General features: G+C 41.3%; 2 protein-coding genes across 3 annotated transcripts in view; one reads left to right on the forward strand and one right to left on the reverse strand.

Moving 5' to 3' along the window:
- The window catches only part of LOC114656856 (40S ribosomal protein S25), a 1,002,297-nt gene extending 994,407 nt beyond the window's left edge, over positions 1-7,890 (reverse strand). Inside the window, exons 1-5 of one of the 2 annotated variants that reach the window (XM_028808442.2) lie at positions 7,823-7,889; positions 6,150-6,245; positions 3,111-3,294; positions 241-339; positions 55-123 (exon numbers count right to left, since the gene is read on the reverse strand). In XM_028808442.2, the coding sequence (XP_028664275.1) occupies positions 245-339; positions 3,111-3,294; positions 6,150-6,245; positions 7,823-7,825 (378 nt within the window). In that variant the 5' untranslated portion in view covers positions 7,826-7,889 and the 3' untranslated portion in view covers positions 55-123; positions 241-244. Of the gene's footprint in view, positions 1-54; positions 124-240; positions 340-3,110; positions 3,295-6,149; positions 6,246-7,822 lie in introns of those variants that run through there. The other variant, XM_051931933.1, reaches the window with a different exon arrangement.
- Positions 7,891-8,416: 526 nt separating this feature from the next.
- On the forward strand, positions 8,417-17,913 carry trappc4 (trafficking protein particle complex subunit 4). Its single transcript, XM_028808443.2, has 5 exons — positions 8,417-8,629; positions 11,130-11,304; positions 17,095-17,198; positions 17,318-17,444; positions 17,574-17,913. Exons 1-5 carry the CDS (start codon positions 8,440-8,442, stop codon positions 17,650-17,652), a joined length of 675 nt encoding a protein of 224 aa, XP_028664276.2. The 5' UTR covers positions 8,417-8,439; the 3' UTR covers positions 17,653-17,913.
- The last annotated feature ends 4,797 nt before the right edge of the window (positions 17,914-22,710 follow it).

Here is a 22,710-nt window from a genome sequence, read left to right on the forward strand (position 1 = left end):
ATTTAATTTTGCTATTACAAGTATTTACAAAAAAAAAAAAAAAAAATCACAGAATATTTTTTTCTTTTTATTGAGTCATATGTTACAAATTTACTTAACTCTTCAAGAAACCAACTGCACAATCTGTAATGAAACAGAACAAAAAGGTCCATTACAGATATATCGATGTGGGATACAGAAGTCAACATGTAGGTTTAATAAACGTCAGGTCAGTTGAATGGTTGACTGTACAAACCTCACCTGTTTATGCCTCCTTTTCGTCTGCGGGTGCATCTCCTCCCTTGGTATTTCTGGTATAGATAACCTGTGCCCTGTGTTTTGAGACCAGCTTGATCATACCTAGAAGACAAAACATGGGTTTGTATAACATAGCCAGACATAGAAAAGAGAAAGAAAATTGCTGTAAGTTTTAATTTTCAACCAGTAAAATATTCTTGGTAGACAAACTGCTAATCTAGGAGCTTGACATGGCCATCGATGGTACTTTTCTAGGCAATATGGCTCCAAACTTCACATTTTCACAGTAATTACGCTTCAGCTTCTTACATAGTAGTTATAATTTACTATTATGACGCTTGAATGTTTGATGATACTGGGTCAGAAATATAGATCAAGTTACTGATCACTGAATAAACGAATGAGGGAACTTAAGTAAACAGGAACAGCACAGAAGCTGGACATGTCCCCCAGATGTGTTATGAGAGGCAGACAGCTTTCTCACACGAGAACAAGTAATGTTGAGTGTGGCTCTTGTACCACACTACATTCACACATTCTTTTCGGTAAATGAAAAATGCTTACCTGACACCGTAAAAGTGGGAAACAAATATCACCTGAACGTCATTACTCATTTTGAACATACACCTGCTTTTTGTAACACGAGTCCTCAGTAAATGTAGCACTGACTACATATAAAACATCTTGGATTTGAATTAATATTATGAAAAGTAACCCTTACTAAAAAATGTCCTTATGTTTCTAAATGTCTGAAAGGTCTTTGTGGTGTTCTTTTTGAAATTAAGGGAACAGACGTCGAGTATTTGGGTATAATGGCTCACCAAGACCATCATTTACAGGAGGATTAGGCATTAGCTGTCCTATCCCAAAGCACCTACCATCACACACTACACCACAGCGGATCCCACAGTACTTTAATATTCATAATGTATCACATTAGTTGTACTGGTGAATGCTACATTGAATCCAAAAGATGTAAATGTTTCAGAAGCCTTACAAAATAAAATCCAGGTCTCATTATGTAACTTTTTCAGTCATTACATTTTACTTAACTTTAGAGAGGGGTAGTCACGGCATGCTTCCATGATTTCCAGTTGTGTAAATCTGACATACTAGTGATTCAGTCTATCCCGTCTGCAACTTGTCCCAACAAAAAAGTAACGACAGGCTCAGTGTGCATGACAGAAGACAACAAACCAGCATTCACCCAGAAGTACAATAAATATAATGCAACGGGGAGGGACAATGTCATTTTGGACCTCTCAAGCAGCAAAGAGAGACTGGGTCTGTCTGATGTCTTCTGTTTTACATACCATGAAAGAATAGGGAGGGGGGAAAAAGGGCAGAAATTACAACTGAACTGGTCACATCTATAAACCCTTTACAAATTAAATCCTCTCACTCTGACTAAGAATAAGGGTCATGCTCGTAGTACTTTGGAAGTGTGAAACTGAGCTGGAAACTTGGTGCACAATAACGCAACATCTCCCACTATTTCTAGTCTTAATTGACAATGTCAGCAACCATTGTTCAAGTTTGACATCCCCTCCGACTAGAAATCACATACTGTGACATTGGCTTAAGCTGACAGAAACATACAAAGAGTATCATTAAACTGGTTTGCTTCATGCTTAGGCATCAAAGTGGCATCATGACCTAAACTTCTGCCCATTGTTGAAGTTTTACTTGAAAACAGGCGATGAGACCAATCAGCCTATCAATCGGTTTAGTTAGCTAGTAGGCCGACTAGCCCAACATCTAGTCTAACATCAACATTATACCTGCATTTTTATCACTCTAATATTGTTTTTTTTATCAGTATGCTGCTGCTGGAGTGTGTGAATTTCCCCTTGGGGGATCTATCTATCTCATCCCAGCACTTTTTAAAAGTGGTCAAACTACATGACTCTACTTTAGTTCTGGGGACTCAAAATGTGGTTTCTGCACAAGGTCTACACTCATTCCCACAAGTAGGATACCTGGAAACTTTCTGGGTTGAAACAGCTTACACATAGAAAAAAACATCCCTTACAATACTGCAGAGACTCTAAAATATGCAGAATGCATTTAAGTAGCAATGCTGCCTACAATGTACAGTAGTTCCATTTTTGTATTTTAATTACTTTATACAATGTAATCTTAATGAACACAAACACTGGTTTGAAGAGGGCAGCAAGAAGAACCAAATTGCGTACTGCTGCATCTCTCTCTATGTGTGCCATACTAAGTGCCACATGTCCCCACTCCCCACAGCTTCAATATTATCATTGAAAACAGATGTGACCAAGATAGCAAACCGCTGCATTTCATGCTAGGTTGGCACACTTTTCTGTACTCGGGACAAAAAACACTTCCAACCTCAACACAAATCCACTTCAGACATTTTGTAAATGACTGCTATTAGACAAGTACCGAGTATCTGCAAAATAATGTTAGTCACTGAAGCCTTACATTAGTTCTCTCTCTTTCAACAACACAATACATAAATGAATGCCAATCCAGAAAATTTAAGGAAATGTTACTGTGCCTAGGAAAGTGCCACGTCAATGTTCCTAGGATTTGTTGACCAGATTTTGCACACACAACTGGTTTGTTTTCTACAAAAATCCAGAATCATCTAGCACGCACCCAAGTACTTCTTCACAGCACCTTGAACTTGTATTGCAGTCTCTTGCAAAAGTTACTACCATTCATCATATTTTTGGGTTAAAGAAACAAAACACACACACATTATAAATGTGAAATAGGCAAGAGCTTCAGAAATCTCCATGTACATCTTTGTTCATAATCCACAAACAACCTGCATCCAAACCAATCAACTGACACCATGAAACACAACACACACACAAATAAAAGCCTCCAAGTGACAATACCTTTGTTGAGCAGTTCCAGAAGTGCAGCTCTGGCTAGAGACCCTCGGATCTTCAGCCTTTCTGACACCACAGCAGGTGTGATGAGTTTGTAGTTGGGAACTTCCTTGTAGAGTTTATCATAGGTTGCTTTGTCAAAGAGGACTAAGTTATTCAACTTATCCCTCACCTTCCCCTTGGACCACTTCTACTTGTCATTAAGCAAGAAATAGAAAGAGAGAAAAGAAACTTGTTACGAGTTATCCAAAATTTCTACATTAGAAGCAGGACAAGGAATAGGAACTACAATTGAGATTAACAAAACCATGCCCAAATACCAATTCATTTCCCAGAAAAGCAACACATATAACCACTCTCTTCTGGGCAGAAAGGCAAAAGGTTCAAAAGTCTTATAAACAATTTTGAAAGATTAATCTAGGATGAGCAGCAACTAGAGAGTTGTATGTGTCCCACTTCCTCTCCACCATAAGATTGCTCCTTTGTTTTTTTGGTAAAGCATAAAGCCATTACAATCTTTGGCCTATCACACCCTGTATTAATTCTCCTTCCTTCTGGTAAAGAGCTTTGGGTCAATCCAAACCAGAACTATCAGATTTCATAACATTACCAATCCACAACCTCAACAGATGCTTGAACTAAATTCACTTATTAAATTGCCACCAAAAATAATTAGATGGATGTCTAATAGTGTGTGTTAATTGCTTGTTACAGGTCTTCTTGACGAGTTAGGACAGTCCCCATCCTCATGTTCGTATTTATACAGTTTCAACAAATCAAATTTCATGCAACTACTGATAGTTTAGTAGAGATGTAGGTAAAAGATGAATGCATTAAATATCATCATGCACAGTACCTGCTAACCCTCCTGTTACGTTCGTTTCTCAGGAACAACAATGATGTTCCTGGGTCAATTTGAGTCAGAAACCAAAAAATCCCAATAAACGTTGTTTATATCTCATAATTAACTCCATTACTAACCATTTCAATAAATATTTAGTGCCTTCATTGTATATGTGGTACCACAAGTGCCTTCCCGAGCTCCTCAAGGAAGATGCGCCTCTTGTACAGCTTTGACATGTTCCACTCAGGAAAGATCTCCATCCAAATGACAAATGTGTTGTAGGCCGATATATCAATCATGTTGTAAGAGATGACCAGTGGCCAATGCACAGTCATTCACTTAGTGATGGACCCCATGACTTTGTCCAAGTTGTCCACCCCTCTTTTGGTAGCATTGTAGTCTAGGATCATATTTGGTTTCTGGTCCTCTCATGTGCCGATATCAGCATTTCTGTGCAAAGTGCTCATGAGCACAATATTTCTCCCCTTTTTGGACCAGTTAGACACTAGAGCTGTGGTGTCTGTGAAGGCAAACATGGAATACTGAAGGGCCCTGTTCTTGGTTATACTTGCAGCTCAACAGGGAGTTCAGCCCTGTTCTTTTGGACCACTCCGACCATCGTGAGCTTTCTCTTTAGAAGCTCCTGAGCCAAGTTGTAGCTTGTGAAAAAACTCACAGGTAATGTGATTCCCCCGGAGACCTTGTGCCATATGAAGCATGACCTTCGTACCCCGATTCTTTTCTGGGGCTCCTCCAACTGGCTGTCCAGTGTAAACCTGCATGATCCATGCAATAGCTGGTGTTTGCATCACATGCTGCTCAGATTTTTATGCCGCATTTTGCTTATTTGGAAGGCATATATTGCCTGAATGGAGAAGCGACCTCTGAATGCCACTAGCCTTTCATCTACTGTGACATTAGGGCCTGGGTTATGGAGTAGTGGAAGTTGCTCTACCCACTTGTTCCACAATGTGCTAGGAGCTGCCAGTTTATCTCTCAATTACCAAATCGGATTACTCTGGAGAAAATATGAGAAGTCTCCTGAGACAATGTGGCACGAAATATAGCTCTGCCCGTCTCTGCATCCCAAAGACTGGCTGTTGATTCATCCTTTGACTTATAGCCCCCAGCCAGGGCGAGGACCACCAAATATGCATGTAAATGCATTTTATCCAGCTCCTTCCACATCTCCCCCAAAACACACCTTCCTTCTAGATTATTCATTTCGAGAAAGATTTTCTGTATTGAGTTGGGCATGACCAGTGTCTGTCACACGAGTCACTGCCATCCTAGTGGGCCCTGGCATGGTCTTTAATGTTCTCTGCACACAGTTTTGCCGGACCTATATTTAGGGATGAAGACCACTGTATTTCACCATTTTGTGATGTGAATGTCTTGCTTGGAGGAATATGAATAGCGGTTTCATCATCTGGTTCATAATCAGAATCATCAGACTCAGAATTGACCTCAAGATGTTCTTCATCTTCAGACACATCCTCCTCTATTTCACTGCCATGACAAAAGAGTGATTTCTAGAGCCACCAGGGCTGTCACCGGTTTACTTCTGCTGCTCATTTTGTAAATCTGGGACAGACAGTGTATCATATGTAGCTGCAGAGTATAATGTTGGTAGGACTTCCTTGCAGAGAATCTTTATAGATTTTACTCCTCCCCTGCCGAGTGTCCACTCAATGTGGGTACAGTTCACCCACGGGAACATAAAAGGTTCCCGTCAAAAGTCATAACACTTGTATTCTAGCATTTTACAGATGGGGTCAATAAAATAGGGAGAGGGTGTGTGTTTGTGTGCGATGTCTCACAATTGCAAAGAAACAAATAGTATTAGACACTTCTGACCCCTTTAACTGCTGGGTCAAATTGACCCAAACAATATCTATGTAATATAAACATGTAGGGGTGGGGGTTCCAATTATGTGAAATGAACCATTTTCATTTTACATGTTGATTACACAAGTGTAGTAGCAGAAGTAGTTTCATACTGAAAAAAGATTAAGTTTAAAATGGGTCAATTTGACCCGCAACATAACACTACTTAAATACCACATACAGAATAGTACATATAAAAAATAAAACCATCTGGTAGAGCAGCTGTTTAACACTGAGCAAACGTAATAAAATTTTCATCCCCTTAAATTCAACTTTTTACATATGTAGCAAGAATGTGGAAACGCGCTCCTTACCTTCTTTTTGGCTTTGCCTCCAGACTTGTTCACTGGGTCCTTATCCTTCTTGGCAGCCTTGCCAGAGTCTTTCTTCTTCTTATCATCCTTGGGAGGCTAAGTAATGAAAAGAGAAATAATAATAAAGCATACATGAAGATACCAAAAGCCTAAAAACAATTTCCACTTCAGAAACAGAAATGCTCATAAATAGACAATTTACTAATGTCTAAATGTCATTTTGCTCTTGTGCAGTTTGCCACATGCATGTGTGTGTAGATTCAAGAGTGTGTCACTTTTTGCTGTAAACTCTCTATGCAGTACTTAACCAAACTCGATTTAATTAATCATACCTTCGTCACCAAAACTACAAAATCTAAATTGGGTCACAGGAACCAGCATAAACCAGCATCAGGCTGCACACAGAATCAAACGTGAACAGGGGTTCCCATCTATCACTTACTTGGGGCCAAATTTGATGTGAATGAACCTACCAGAAGTAGCGTAAAAGAAAATCCACAAAGCCACTGGGAGACATCCTGAAATTAACTTGGCAAATTTAAAACAAGTAGTGTGTGTGATATTTCTACAAAGATGCACCAACAACCCCAGAATATAATTATTAATTTTCAACACCAAGGTGCTTTACCTTTTGTTATTGGGTAATTTAAGGTTTCCTCCCAGTGTACTTATCAAGTTCATTCTGAAAGAGTTGTGTGTATTTAAAAATACATTTATTTATCAACTGATTGGTTATCATTTGTTCTGCGAGTCTGCATCCTTTAATTTTTATGTTTCTGCTGCTGTACCCATCTGATTTTTCCCATGGGATTAATAAAGTCTATTTAATCTAATTTACATGAATGCACCGCAGTGTACAAAAACATCTATAACTCTAATACTGGTGGTGTTAAACTATTCAGTTCAGAATCTTTCTGGCGTGTTAGAAAACCTTAAAATGACATGCTGTGGGTTTACGGTCTAGTTCGTTTGCAATTTGAAAAGGAACAAAGGTAACTTCAACTAAAACAAGCTGCATGTGTAGTTGGGTTCATGGTCTGTAAACGCACAAAACAAGTTACCTCTAGTTGATAACTTTAAATACAATCTGATTAATTTCCCAACAGCTTTAAATATAACCAGACGGACGGTTTTTCTAGTCATTGTTTTACCAGCTAATTTACTCGTTATACTAGACGCAGAACTGGTTCTAACAGAACAAAAAATGTATGCGATGCCCTCATGGCAAAACATACAGTGCCCAGAAATATCGTGAAGAGAAAAATGGAAGCTAGAATTTGTATTTCTGTAACACGTATCATGAATTTCTCAAACCCGCGGACTGTGGCAACAAACCACTTTTTCTGGGGTCCAGTACCTTGTTAAGACAAAAATTAAAAAAATGGAAAACAGATGTATTTGTAGTTCACATTTAATTGTCACAGCCCTGGCAATCTAGCCACAAAGCAAGCAGGTATGCCTTCTCTCGTTCAGGCCACGCTACACGCGCTGGACTCGACAGGCCCCTTCCAACAACGTTCAGCACGTTTTTTAATTATGAAGAAAAGCACTTAAATTCCAACTTCAGTATCCCACTACCGGTGATATTCACATGAGCATCTGTCATGATAAAACTGGTTCTTAACATATAAGTAATTGGCTTTGTCCCTTTTAAATAGCAAAAATCTACTCACCATGTTCCTACAGTTTCAAGATGTCGGACAGAAAGGAAGAAGCGCCCCTTCGCCTGTAGCTTTGAGAACCCGAGGACTCGGAGTCTCCACCAATCAGATACAGCGGCTGTATTGCGCATGTCCCACATTGGGCGTAAAGCGTCAAAGGGAAATGTAGTCTTTTTATGTTTCTGGCCGACAAATATAATCCTTTTTATCCATACTTCCATCTGTCTTCAAAACCCACTTTATTCGGAACAGGGTCTCGAGGGAGTTTCATCGTATTTCTTTATTTGCTTGTTCAAATCTGTTTGCTTTTTCGTTTGTATTTCATTATATATACATAAGGTTTTGAAATTATTATTTCATACCTTTTTAATAAAACAAGCCTTTTCAAAAAAAGGAAAACTTAAAAATTTAAAAATATGTATGTTAACATATTTGCACTAACATAAACGGCAAAGACACATTAACGAATATGAAGATGCCCAAGTACTGTAACTCGTCTAGACCTGTGCCACGCCCTACGGATTCAAATGCCTCAAGGGAAATGTAGTTTAGTTATGCCTGAGTTTGCAGCACCGGTCAAGTCAAGTGATTCAGTATATTTGGACTACATTACCCACACGAGCTCGCGCATGCCAGTTGTTAACATGGCGATTTTTAGCGTCTACATAGTCAATAAGGCTGGCGGTTTAATATATCAGTATGATAGCTACGTTCCTCGGTCTGAGAATGAAAAGACATTTAGTTTTCCTTTAGATCTCGTTTTAAAGACACACGACGAGCGGGTTGTCGTAGCATTTGGACAGCGAGATGGCATACGTGGTGAGTAGGAAGGGTGAGCAGCCGTGACGGGGGGAAATGGAGTCATTGATATTTCTGGGAGGCCTTCTGCGGTTTTTCAATGACATTCAGGAAAGACGTGTCTTAATGGTAGAATATATTTTACGTTACTTGAAAAATGGGTAAGAAACCAATACTTTGATAACAATTTAAAGAACTGAAATCGCTGTTTTGTTACCGTTACTGTCATTAAAAGCAGAAGAGATTCCCAAGATTATTTACCTGTCAGTTTTCTAAATTTAAAGGTTTTATTTGTAACGGGCGACGGGCATTGACTACATTTTAGTGCGGTGAATTATTTTCCCATGTGGTAGTAGTAATCTTTTTTAATGGAGGACCTGTTTTAAAGGAGTTTATCATTTGAAAGTTGTATTGTGCCCATTATAGTACTGTTACTAGTCTGCAGGCCAAAAGACTCGCGTTATAATGTATACGTATGACAATGAAATTGAACTGGAATATTTCATGGTACGTATTTATACACACACTCAGTGAATACGTTTTTAGACACACCTGTACACCTGCTTATCCGTGCATTATGTAATCAGCCAATCATGGGGCAGTAATGCAGTACCTAAAATCCTGCAGATACAGGCCTTGAGCTTCAGTTAGCACATAGGGGTACAACCTGATGTGGTCTTCTGCTGTTGTAGCCTATCAAAAAAAAGAACAGAAAGCTGACGCTGCCATGGACACAGACGCAACAAAACTGGACAGATAACACTGGCAAAATGTAGCCTGGTCTGATGAGTCTCCGTTACTGAGACATACACATGGTAGGGTCACGGCTTGGTGCAAACCGTAGGAATCCATGCACCCAACCTACCTTATGGCAACAGTCCAGGCTGGTGGTGGTGGTGGTGGTGATGTAGTGGGTGAGGGAAGGTTTTCTTGGCACACTTTAGGCCTGTCAATACCAATCAATCATTGCTCAAATGCCATGTCCTATTTGAGTGTTATTGCTGTCCCTTCATGGATACAATTTACCCCTCCCCTAATGGCTATTTCCAGCATGATGTTCAACCATGTCACTAAGCTAACTCTTTTCATGAAAATGAGAATGAGTTCAGTGTACTTCAGAGGCCTTTCCCGTTTCACTGGGTTTTAATTTAATAGAACGCCCATGGGATATGGTTGAATGGGTGATTCGTGGTATAAGTGTGCACCTGGAAAATCTGCAATTATGTCAACATGAACTAGAATCTCAAAGGAATGTATCCCACATCTTATGGAATCCATGCCATGAAGCAATAAGGCTGATTTGAGAGCAAAATGAGACCCTTCCCAGCATTAAGGTAGTGGCCTGAATCATTTGCTCAATGAGAGTTTGTGTGTGTGTGTGCGTGTGCAAGTGCAACACAGTGAGTCAATGATGGGGATTGAACCTGGATCCATCAACTTTACAGTCCATCTTTAATCATTGGATCAAATCCATCCATCCATCCATCCTCTTCCGCTTATCCGAGGTCGGGTCGTGGGGGCAGCAGCTTGAGCAGAGATGCCCAGACTTCCCTCTCCCCTGCCACTTCTTCTAGCTCTTCCGGGAGAATCCCGAGGCGTTCCCAGGCCAGCCGGGAGACATAGTCCCTCCAGCGTGTCCTGGGTCTTCCCCGGGGCCTCCTCCCGGTTGGACGTGCCCGGAACACCTCACCAGGGAGGCGTCCAGGAGGCATCCTGATCAGATGCCTGAGCCACCTCATCTGACTCCTCTCGATGCGGAGGAGCAGCGGCTCTACTCTGAGCTCCTCCCGGATGACTGAGCTTCTCACCCTATCTTTAAGGGAAAGCCCAGAGACCCTGCGGAGGAAACTCATTTCTGCCGCTTGTATTCGCGATCTCGTTCTTTCAGTCACTACCCATAGCTAATGACCATAGGTGAGGGTAGGAACATAGATCGACTGGTAAATTGAGAGCTTTGCCTTATGGCTCAGCTCCTTTTTCACCACGACAGACCGATGCAGAGCCCGCATCACTGCAGACGCCGCACCGATCCGCCTGTCGATCTCACGCTCCATTCTTCTCTCACTCGTGAACAAGACCCCAAGATACTTGAACTCCTCCACTTGAGGCAGAATCTCGCTCCCAACCCTGAGAGGGCACTCCACCCTTTTCCGGCTGAGGACCATGGTCTCGGATTTGGAGGTGCTGATTCCCATCCCAGCCGCTTCACACTCAGCTGCGAACCGATCCAGAGAGAGCTGAAGATTACGGCCTGATGAAGCAAACAGGACAACATCATCTGCAAAAAGCAGTGACCCAATCCTGAGTCCACCAAACCGGACCCCCTCAACACCCTGGCTGTGCCTAGAAATTCTGTCCATAAAAGTTATGAAGGATCAAATCCCCGGCCCAAAACAAAAGAGAGCTGTGAACCCTTTCAGTATTCAGTCTGGCTTTCTCTTGGCCCAGTGTTCACAGAGTTTGAATGTCTAAAGGAACCAACATTGAATGATTTCAGTTATCTTTTCCTCACTTCTTGCAGTGGGCCATGCAGTCCTATCTATCAATGGGGTGGACGTGAATGGCCGATATACCAGTGATGGAAAGGAAGTGATCGAGTACCTGAAGGACCCCACAAACTACCCGGTAGCCATTCGCTTTGGTCGGCCCCGGCTGAGCTCTAATGAGAAGCTTATGTTGGCATCAATGTTCCACTCGTAAGTACTTCCTTTTATGCCTGCAAGCCAGGTTAATTGCTCTTAAATTATTTAGTAATCTATTGTTCTGTATGTGCTTCACAAACAGAATGTATTAGAACACACCAAATTTTCTTACATGTTATTTGCATGTTTCCAAAGTGACCTGTGTGCCCTTTCAGTTGTTTCCATTGGAGTACTCAGTTGTTCACACACAGACAGAGGTAGAACTGTACCTTCAATCTTGAGAGTTATGCTCCAGTTTTTCAACAGTTAGACAGCCTGTACACTTCTTTAAGAAGATTATCCATCTTCAAACAAGTGAGATTCTGAACACAGTGGAGTGGGGTGGAGAAAAAAACACCATTGAGGCTAAAATGTTGGTCCAAGCCCGGAGAGCTGAGATTCTAAAGTCCCAGTTCTCTTTGGTTTTTTTTAGAGCTGTGCCTATTTTGGCCATAGATGGCCTTTATTTCAGTTATTTAATCAGGACAACTCAAAGATTTTTTTTTTATTATTTTAAAAAAGCATCCAATGCCATTTACTATATAGATGCACAATAAATTCATTTGCATTAGCATTAATTACATTTGTTAACATTGAAAATAATATCTATATTGGAAAAAAGGTTAAAGGTTATTTTCATGTCGAAAAGGAAAGAAGGTAAGAGAAAAAACATTTAGGCCATACTGCATTCATCACAGGAGAGGAAAGAGTAGGTAACATAAATAGTAGGGGAAGGACGGAACAAAGTCAGGGCAGGTGAAACGAGATAAGGTGAGAGTAGATGAGGAATAAACTGCCATTAGAGATGATGAAGAAAGAGATTAAGTTAGCCTATCATTAAGTCCTAGAGAAATACAGTATGTGATCCTAGACGGAGAATGAATTTAGCTGCTTCGGTCTTTCTTTGGAAAGAGCCTTTGAAGCCCTGTGAAAGAACACAAACTGAGATTTCAATGTGACTATGATCAAGGATGTGAATTGTTCTCCAGTAGGCTTTGTAAGGCCTTTGACCTTAGCAGCTTGAATGTGAACACTAAAACAGTCTAACCATCTCCCTGTTTCATCAATGTCGACTGCGGGACACTTCCTGCAACAAATGAAGTAAATAGGATTTTTAGAATGGCAAGAGGTTTGTTGTTTAATATTTAATTTACAAGAGGGATCAGTTGTAGGCGGCACGGTGGCGCAGTGGGTAGCGGTGCTGCCTCGCAGTTGGGTGACCTGGGGACCTGGGTTCGCTTCCCTGGTCCTCCCTGCGTGGAGTTTGCATGTTCTCCCTGTGTCTGCGTGGGTTTCCTCCTGGCACTCCGGTTTCCTCCCACAGTCCAAAGACATGCAGGTTAGGTGGATTGGCGATTCTAAATTGGCCCTAGTGTGTGCTTGGTGTATTTGTGTGTGTCCTGCGGTGGGTTGGCACCCTGTCCGGGATTGGTTCCTACCTTGTGCCCTGTGTTGGCTGGGATTGGCTCCAGCAGACCCCCGTGACCCTGTGTTCGGATTCAACGGGTTGGAAAACGGATGGATGGATGGATCAGTTGCAGTGTTATTTTTGTGACATATTTCCAAGTGACATGGCAGTTCTTGTTATAGCTCAAATTGCCTAGTGGGAAACATGGCTCTTTTCTGTGAACTGTGGATGAGAGGTTTGTGTAGGTTAGGTGTTAGGGTAGGGGATGAGAGGCCGAAGGGATTTAAGTTAAAAACTATACCCTTCCTAAAACCAGTATAAAATAGTTAAAGTGTATGAAATACTCTTACACCCCATAAAATTCATCCTATACCTGTCTAAAATGTAGTAAAGAGTAATCCATAATATTATCCATGGAAAAAAACACCAAGTAGTTCAACTAAAATGAGGGTTCAAAAAATGGCGTCCCCCTACTGGTCCAATTAAGAGTGCTTAAAATCCGGATAATAAATCAATTAAAATACTATCAAATATGGACACTAAAAGGACATGTCAATGGAGTTAAAAGGAGTCTATTAAAGGCACTAAAATTATGTTAAAAAAGAGCGTAAAACATAAAAGTTATACTAAGACACTAAAAAATATTTTAACATTGGAGGCTCATTTAAGGGCTAAAACTAGTTTAAAACAGACAGAGTTAAAGGACAGTTTTTAAGGTTAGGCAAAGAAACGAAAGGAGTTAAGATTAGGCATGGGTGTGTAGAATGTATAGGAAAATAGAGGGTTACAGTAATGCCTCGCTATATCGCGCTTCGACTTTCGCGGCTTCACTCTATCGCGGATTTTATATGTAAGCATATTTAAATATATATTGCGAATTTTTTGCTGGTTCGCAGATTTCTGCGGACAATGGGTCATTTAATTTCTGGAATATGCTTCCTCAGTTGGTTTGCCCAGTTGATTTCATACAAGGGACGCTATTGGCAGATGGCTGAGAAGCTACCCAACCACAGCGCGTATTACCTATTAAATAAAACTCCTCAAATATATTGTGAGCACGGGGGCTGTTCGCACCCCTAGAAGATACGGCTGCTCCTCAAAAAACACTGAAGGATTACCTTCACATTGCTCTCTTCCTTGCTGGGCTTAAATGTGGCTGTTTTGTCAAGCGATATGCTTCCTGCATGGTGCTTTGCATACTTAAAAGATCAAACAGCACGTATTGATTTTTAATTGTTTGTTTTTCTCTGTCTCTCTCTCTCACTCTCTCTGACATTCTCTGCTCCTGACGGAGGGGGTGTGAGCAGGGGGGGGCTGTTCGCACCACTAGACGATAGGGACGCTCCTCTAAAAAAATGCTGAAAGGCTACCTTTACATTGCTCCCTTCCTAGCAGCTGCATTGTCCGGTGGTGCTTCGCATACTTTAAAGCCCAAACAGCCCTATTGATTTGTTTGCTTTTCTTTCTCTCTCTGACATTCTGTGCTCCTGACGCGCACTCCTTTAAAGAGGAAGATATGTTTGCATTCTTTTAATCGTGAGACAGAACTGTCATCTCTGTCTTGTCATGGAGCACAGTTTAAACTTTTGAAAAGGAGACAAATGTTTGTTTGCAGTGTTTGAATAACATTCCTGTCTCTCTACAACCTCCTGTGTTTCTGCACAAATCTGTGACCCAAGCATGACAATATAAAAATAACCATATAAACATATGGTTTCTACTTCACGGATTTTCACCTTTCGCGGGGAGGTCTGGAACGCAACCCCCGCGATAGAGGAGGGATTACTGTATTAAGTTTAGGGTTTGTGAGAAGGTTTGGGGGATCTACTCTAATAGGGATACAAAGAAAGGATCTTAAGATTTGGCTGACAGAATGAGATCAAGAAAGTGTTAGGAAAATCAGCTCATGTGGATGGATTAGTGTGCAGAATGGGGAAATCTTGTTTAATGACTTATGGGAAGGACCAGCAGGATGTTGGTTTCATTAATTGGAGTTCCTCTTGGAGTGGGTGTTACAAATTCTACTCTTGGCTCAATTGGAGACCTTGTCCACAACATGAGAAAGGGATCCCCTATCAATGAAGAAACGCCTAATTCCGAGTGCTTCATTATAGATGTCACCCTCATCACTGCAGACGTGGTGGAGTATAAAGAGCTACTAATGAAGTAGAGTTTTTAGTATGCCAGGAATAGAAGAAGCTGTAGAGAAGTTAACTGTGTGAGTTAGTTGGTTTGTAATAGACAGGTTTTAAATGCTGGAAAGCTGATAGAATGACCGTCTAAAAATAATAGAGTTGTGGTAGAAATGTCTCCTATAAACCTGAGCGCATGCATGTAAACTAGTAAAATCATTAATGAACTTATAAAGTGTGATGTTGTAGCAGGGGGTGGCACCAGCACAATTGTCAATATATGTTTTGTACAGGTCTAGTACAAAAGAAACACTCTTCTACCAAACCAATGAATAAATTGGCATATCTACTGTAGGGCCCCTTCTAGTATCCATTGCAACTCCACTGACCTGGTAAAAAAAAGTTATCAAAAAGGAAAGTTTTGAGGGTAAGAACCAATTCTGCCAGTCTGATGAGGGTGTTAATAAGAGGATACAGGACTGGACATCTGTTAAATGCTTGTCTGAAGGTGATGATGCCTTTTCTTGAGTAGTGACTGTGAACAGAATGGACAAGTCCAAACATAAAACAGTCAGGGCCATGAAACCTAAAGCTATCAAACAACTGGAGAGCAGGGTTAGTATCTTTTAAGTATAAAGGGAGACGTTCAATTGGTGGCCTCAAAAGTATGGTAAGTAAAGCTAAAATATGAGTAGTGGGACAGTAGCATGTAGAAACAATAGGTTGTCCAGGATAGTCCAGTTTACTGATTTTTTGGGAGAAGGTCAAACTGGGATATCTGTGTGTTATCAACAATTGGGCGGTTAGCATTGGGATGCAGTAAAACAGAACTGACCTCCTGCTGATACTTGTCTGTCAGATCCTGTGTGAGTGGTAGATAGGTGTTTGTATCAGGACGTTGTTCTGAAGTTTCTACAGTAATACCTGTGCACCCACCTTGTCTGTAGATTTGAAGGCAGTATCCTCTCGATGGTAGAAGCTCATCTTTGGGAAGGACGGACATGTGTTTGTTTTTTTATTCAGGTGGATTCAGATTGAACATCTTGGTAAATTCCGCAGTAGGGACAGTTGTGTCAACTCTGATTTGAACCTCTGGAAGCAACAGGGTAACACTACCATTGTATATTGTTTCTCAGTGCTAAATGGGTTTCTAAAATAAATAATGTAAATTTACAAAGGATGTTTTAGGCTTTGCTGAGGATTGTGAGGGGTCAAATCCCATCTTTGTGACACTTAGCAGGTTACTTCTTTGGTCTTTGCTGATGAGTTAAGGTTCATTAAGCTAAAACATTGTTTTGACTGTGGTGCTTTAAGCCAAGGCTTACTATATAAGACTATGCATGACTGATTGAAAGACCCTGGAAATAAGCAGAGGAAGCATTCAGACTAGCAGAACTGGTTCTTACCCTCAAAACTTTCCCTTTTGATGACACTTGTTTGCCACTGCCCACCTGCCAAGTTGTTTTCCCTGCCTAAGGTAAAGTCATCTCTTTTAGAATAAGAGGAAGCAGATTCTCTCTCTCCATTTCTTTTTCTTCTCCATTTATCTTTTTTCACTTATTAATTCATCTATTTACTTATTTTTACTAGCTTTAAGTTTTACTCTGCTGGCCAGGGGTGGGCATTGATTTGTTTTCAATCCCATTTTTATAAAAATTGATCTGTTTGTATGGAATGTTGTGTGATTACAATAAAATCAACATTATTAAAAAAAAAAAAAAAGTCTGATGGAGGATCATAGGAATCATTGGGTAGAGGGGGTCCTTTCATTGGATTGGCTGGCCCAGCACTGACTCAGCTGTGGAATGGCCAATAGGGGAGGGCAGCTTGATGGCTGGGGTCTCAAGGACTCTGAACAAATTCAAATCCTATATTATGTGATATCATCTACTGTTAAATTCTGCTTTGTACTTGTAATATTCCTGTTGCACTATTATATTGAGGATTACTTCTGTCCTGTTCTGTGTATTGTATTGTATTGTATTTACCCCCTTTTTGTGACACCCAATCTCTTTCCCAAGGTTTCTTCCATTTTTTCCCTACTAAGGTTTTTTTTGGGGGGAGTTTTCCCCTTGTCTTCTTAGACAGTCAAGGCTGGGGGGCTGTCAAGAGGCAGGGCCTGTTAAAGCCCATGGCGGTACTTCTTGTGTAATTTTGGGCTATACAAAAATAAATTGTATTCTTAGCCCCTATCTATGCCTTTCCAGAATGTTCTTGTGCCTGTTGTAATTTCACTGGTGTCGTTTGTATTCAATTCATCCACAGGCTTTTTGCTATCGGCTCCCAGCTGTCCCCTGAAGAGAGGAGCTCCGGGATTGAGATGTTGGAGACGGACACATTTAAGCTGCACTGCTTTCAGACGCTGACAGGTGGGTAATCCATAATTTACATTTTTCTTGTTGGAGTTCTGTTCTTTGCAGGCACAAGCACCAGCAGAGAATTTTAAAAGCTAGTCTATAAAACGCAATTTTTGTTATTTCTCTTCTAGGTATAAAATTTATCATTTTGGCTGATCCCCGGCAAGCTGGGATTGACTCACTTCTGCGTAAAATTTATGAGATTTATTCTGACTTTGCTCTGAAAAACCCTTTCTACTCATTGGAGATGCCCATCAGGTAGAACATTTGCACTCTTGCCAAAACTTTTGTTTGTGGATGCTTTAAGAGTGAAAGGCCTAATTGAAATGGAGGTTACCTGTTTTGCATCCTGGATTGACGGTGCCTTGTGCTTTGGTATCTTTTCAGATGTGAGCTGTTTGATCAGAACTTGAAGTTGGCACTGGAGGTGGCAGAGAAGGCCGGGACATTTGGGCCAGGCTCATGATCCACACCATCATTGGGAATTACTGGATGTAAAGCTTTGTTGTCAGCTGGACTTGAGGACACTGTGGCTAAGTGCTCACCCAGTGCCCATTACTTGTTTGTATGTCTCATGGAGAGAAAAACAAGTTGAGTGCATTTCTTCAAGCAGCTCCACTGTCTGCCTGCTTTGCATAAAGTGAAGTGCACTATATTTGTAAAATGTCATAATGTAAATACTGTACAGTGACTAAACATTCCTCTAGGAACATAAAGCATTAAACATTCTTTTAACTGATCATTAACTAACTCATTGTCCAAAAGTGAGACAAGAAAACCCCATCCAGACATGATGGTACACACACTGCCTTAACCCCTTTGAAAGTTTTCTCATTTTTTTGTTACACAACACTAAATAATAGTGGATTTATTTTGCCTTTTCTGACACTGATCAACAGAAAAAGACTCTGCAGTGTTAAAGTGAAAACAGATCTCTGCATTGTTGGCTAATCCATATTACTAACCGAGAATGGTAAACCGGATATGGACGCAGGGACCTGCCCGTGGACGCAGGAGACATAGTGCGCAGGCGCCACACAAAGCCCCCCCTGCCCCAGAGCGAAACGGGAGAGACTACGAACCGTCTGACATGCCTCGAAAAAGGAGAATATAATCACCACGGACCAGGTGTCATTGAAACAAAAGCAGGATAAAGCAAGGTCAGAAATAAAAGACAGAGTAGAAAACAAAGTAAAACGTCATAAAGAGGTTAAAGAATGGGGCCAAACACATGGAGAGCAGGTTACAGATGATGAAAACTGGAATGCAACAGCTACAAAAAAACCTAGGCACGAAACACATGCACAGCGACATACAGAATATAAAAGCAGAAAAAAACGACAAGTTAAACGTCCACACCACACAGTGGAGGCAGACCCGGAAGGTGCAGGCGCCTACATCGCGCGTCGGAAGGTACGAAAGGCAAAGGCGCCTACACAGCATGGTATAACCCGACATAATACGGAAGGCGCAGGCGTCGCCGCCATATTGTGCATGGCACTACTGCGGAGTGAAGTTAGGAATAATGTGCTGCTTGAGATCGTACAAAACACCGAACGCAACCCACCGTCTGAAACTGCGGAGGCAAAGCAGGCACGGGTTCAAACCGAACGAGCTTGACTGACGGATATACGCCTACAACGCACGTCTCAAACCGCAGAAGCAGGGCAAGCACGGGTTCAAAACAACGCAAGCTCCTACAACGCGCGTCTGAAACTATGGCTGCCCAGCGGGCACGGGTTCAAAACGCCAGGGGTAGGCGAGCGAAGCCCCCTTGTTTAATCAGAAATATAAAACAGTAAATAATTGATCACACAAGTATTTGCCTCTTTTTACATGAAACCCGCAAGTCATCGCTGCCCCAGGCCATTGGTGTTAGAAGTCTGATATAGTCCAATGGAGATCATCTGTCTGGTGTTTCACTTGATTGTTGTCTGAATGCTCCTGTATGTGGATGGGCCAGAGTGTGAGTCAGTAGGGTGGCCTGACGTACCCAATGAAGACACAACAATCCAAAAAGCACAAGCCAGGGGATGGAGACAAGAAAATATCAAAGCCACTGAATATCCATTAAATCAATCATGAAGACATGGAGAGAGTATGCCACAGCTGTAATCTACTAGACCAGGCCGTCCACAAAAACTGAATGATGTCAAGTGAGGGAGGCCACGTGGAGATCTCTGAAGGAGTGACAAGCTATAGTACATAAGACTGTGCATGACAACTGTGTCCAGGTGCTTCACCAGTCCCAGTGACAAAGACAAAGATAACACAGGACATCTCTGCAGAAGGCACATGGGAGATTTTGCTGGGAGAAAGTTAGATGGCCTGAAAATTGAGTTTTTTGGCCATTACAGTAAGTGCCAGGTTTGAACACAGCACATTATGAAGAACAGACCACCACCACTACCGTGAAGCATGGTGGTGGTAACATGAGGCTGTGGGGAAGCTTCTCTGCAGCAGCAGGCCTATGGAGTCAGAGTCGCAAGCAATTATTGGGTTACTGGAGTTGAAAGGTAGAACTCTGACTAAATGGAAATTGTAATATAATGTGTTAAAATTTCACAGATTCTGCTTAAACTTTTTTCATCTAGAATTTTGCTAAGACTAAATTTAAAAAAGATGCTATCTTAATACATAATTCGCCAGCCTCCTCACTCACTCACTCACGTCCGTCTGAAGCCGAATGCGCAATCGCTTTCTACGCAGCTGCCCAATAAACCTTACGAGACCGACATTGCGGCAGGTGGTGGATTTACGGCCGCGAAAATTCAAAGAGAAAGGCGACTTCGACCGACATCCAACCCCAGCATCGCGACAGGCGGCGGATTTACGGCTGCAAAAATTCAAAGAGAAAGGCGACTTCGATTAAAGCTCTAGAGGCCTGAAAGGCGATTTCGACTACAGCTCGAGGCCTAATTACGCATTCTGATTCAGTTACGCATTCATTCAATACACCTATATCAGGTTTGTGGTGCTTATACTTATTACTATTCCACTCGTGCCCGTTTCATCTTACGTTGTCGAAACAGGCTCTTTGTCTAGTATTTTATATTTAATGGTACTTAGTGTTTGTAAGCCACAATAGCATTGCTGCAGCCTTTACACCTGAACTTTAATATGTTAGTGTTAAAAAGAAGCCTTGTGTTTCTAACTGGCAGTGATGAAATGTTTTGTATCTTGTATGCTTTCAATCAACATAGTAAATATGTTTTAGTCTAATTACAACTACAGGTAACCTAGAATATCATAAATTAACTTTTCTAAGTACCGGTAATTCAATTCAAAAAATGAAACTCCTATAGATTCATTACACACAGAGTGACATATTTCAAGCGTTTATTTCTTTTCATTTTGCTGATTATGGCCTACAGGTAATAAAAACTCAAAATTCATTATCTCAGGAAATTAGAATATTACATACGACCAATAAAAAAAATGATTTTTAATACAGAAATGTTGGCCTACTGAAAAGTATGTCCATGTAGGCACTCAATACTTGGTCTGGGCTCCTTTTGCATGAATTACAGCATTAATGTGGCGTAGCATGGGGGCATCAGCCTGTGGCATTTCTGATGTGTTCTGGAAGCCCAGGATGCTTTGATAGTGGCCTTCAGCTCATCTGCATTGTTAGGTCTGCTGTCCCTGATCTTCCTCTTGGGGGTTTGGGTCAGGCGAGTTTGCTGACCAATCAAGCACAGTGATGCCATGGTCATTAAACCAGGTATTGGTACTTTTGACAATGTGGACAGGTGCCAAGTCCTGCTGGAAAATGAAATCAGCATCTCCATCAAGCTTGTCAGCAGAGGTGCGCATGAAGTGCTCTAAAATTTCCTGGTAGATGGCTATGCTGACTTTGGACTTGATAAAACACAGTGGGCTAACAGCAGCAGATGACATGACTCCCCAGATCATCACTGACTGTGGAAACTTCACACTGGACCTCAAGCAATTTGGATTCTGTGCCTCTACACTCTTCCTCTAGACTCTGGGATCTTGATTTCCAAATGAAATGCAAAATTGAATTTCATTTGAAAAGAGGACTTTGGACCACTGAGCAACAGTCCAGTCCATTTTCTCCTTAGCCCAGGTAAGGCACTTCTGATGTTGTCTCTGATTCAGGAGTGGCTTGACACAAGGAATGCTGTGACAGTTGTAGCCCACGTCCCGGATACATCTGTGTATGGTGGCTCTTGAAGCACCGACTCCAGCCGCAGTCTGCGGTTATCCCTGTTGCTTGTGCACCTTTTTCTGCCACATTTTTTCCTTCCACTCAACTTTCCATTAATATGCTTGGATACAGCACTCTGTGAACAGCCATCTTCTTTAGCAATGACCTTTTGTGGCTTACCCTCCTTGTGAAGGGTCTCAATGACCATCTTCTGGACAACTGTCAAGTCAGCAGTCTACCCCATGATTGTGTGGCCTACTGAACCAGACTGAGAGACAGGACCCCTTTGCAGATGTTTTGGGTTAATTAGCCGAGTGGAGTGGGACACCAGGAGTCTACAATATTGAACTTTTTCACAATATTCATATTTTCTGAAATACTGAATTTTGGGTTTTCATTAGCTATATAAGCCATGATCTGCAACATGGAAAGAAATAAATGCTGTGTGTAATTAATCAATATATGAGTTTCACTTTTGAATTGAATTACTGAAATAAATTCACTTTTTGCTGATATTCTAATTTATTGAGATGGACCTGTAGAGGAGTTGGAAGCACCAGAAACTCAGGAGTCGGAGTTGAAGGTTTTGTGTACCGACTCTATAGACTTGGCAGCAGGCCCTGGGAGGTTTGTGAAGGGAAAATGAATGCAGCAAAATATGGGGGAAAGCCAAATATAGTTGGCCAGAAAACTGGCCTTTAGTGGAGATATGCTTTCTAAAAAGACAACAAGCCCAAGGGTAAAGGGGCAACAAAACACAAAGTTAATGTTCGGAAGTGGCCAAGTCAGAGTTCAGTGCTGGTATTTTTCAAACATCTCAGAATAGGAATATGATCCTAACTTGTTCAAAATTGTTAAGAGTAATGCATATTTGGTCCTACTGTTAGAGGAGGAGGAAAATTTTAAAGCAGTTTATCAATTTTCCTAATATAAGAAACTACTCCTAACTTCACCAAGATTTAGAAGACCTCGGGCGCTATCCTGACTTGCAAGGAGCAGCTAGAGCTGGAATGATTTTGAAATTCTGGACAATGACAAACTTTTAAAAAGACATCAACTGACAGAGATGGAGTAATCCAGCCATCCATCCATTATCCAACCCGCTGAATCCAAACACAGGGTCACGGGGGTCTGCTGGAGCCAATCCCAGCCAACACAGGGCACAAGGCAGGAAACAATCCTGGGCAGGGTGCCAACCCACCGCAGGAGATGGAGTAATAATCATAAAAAATGCTGTATGTTACATGATTGCTCCATCTGCATAAAGAAGCCATGTTCTGTCAAATTAAATGAAAGTGTTGGTAACAATGTTTTTAGCCACAAGAGAAATGCTGTGTTGTAATGAAGTGTGGG

This window comes from Erpetoichthys calabaricus, chromosome 9, assembly GCF_900747795.2.
Source record: "Erpetoichthys calabaricus chromosome 9, fErpCal1.3, whole genome shotgun sequence".
NCBI classification, from domain to species: domain Eukaryota; kingdom Metazoa; phylum Chordata; class Cladistia; order Polypteriformes; family Polypteridae; genus Erpetoichthys; species Erpetoichthys calabaricus.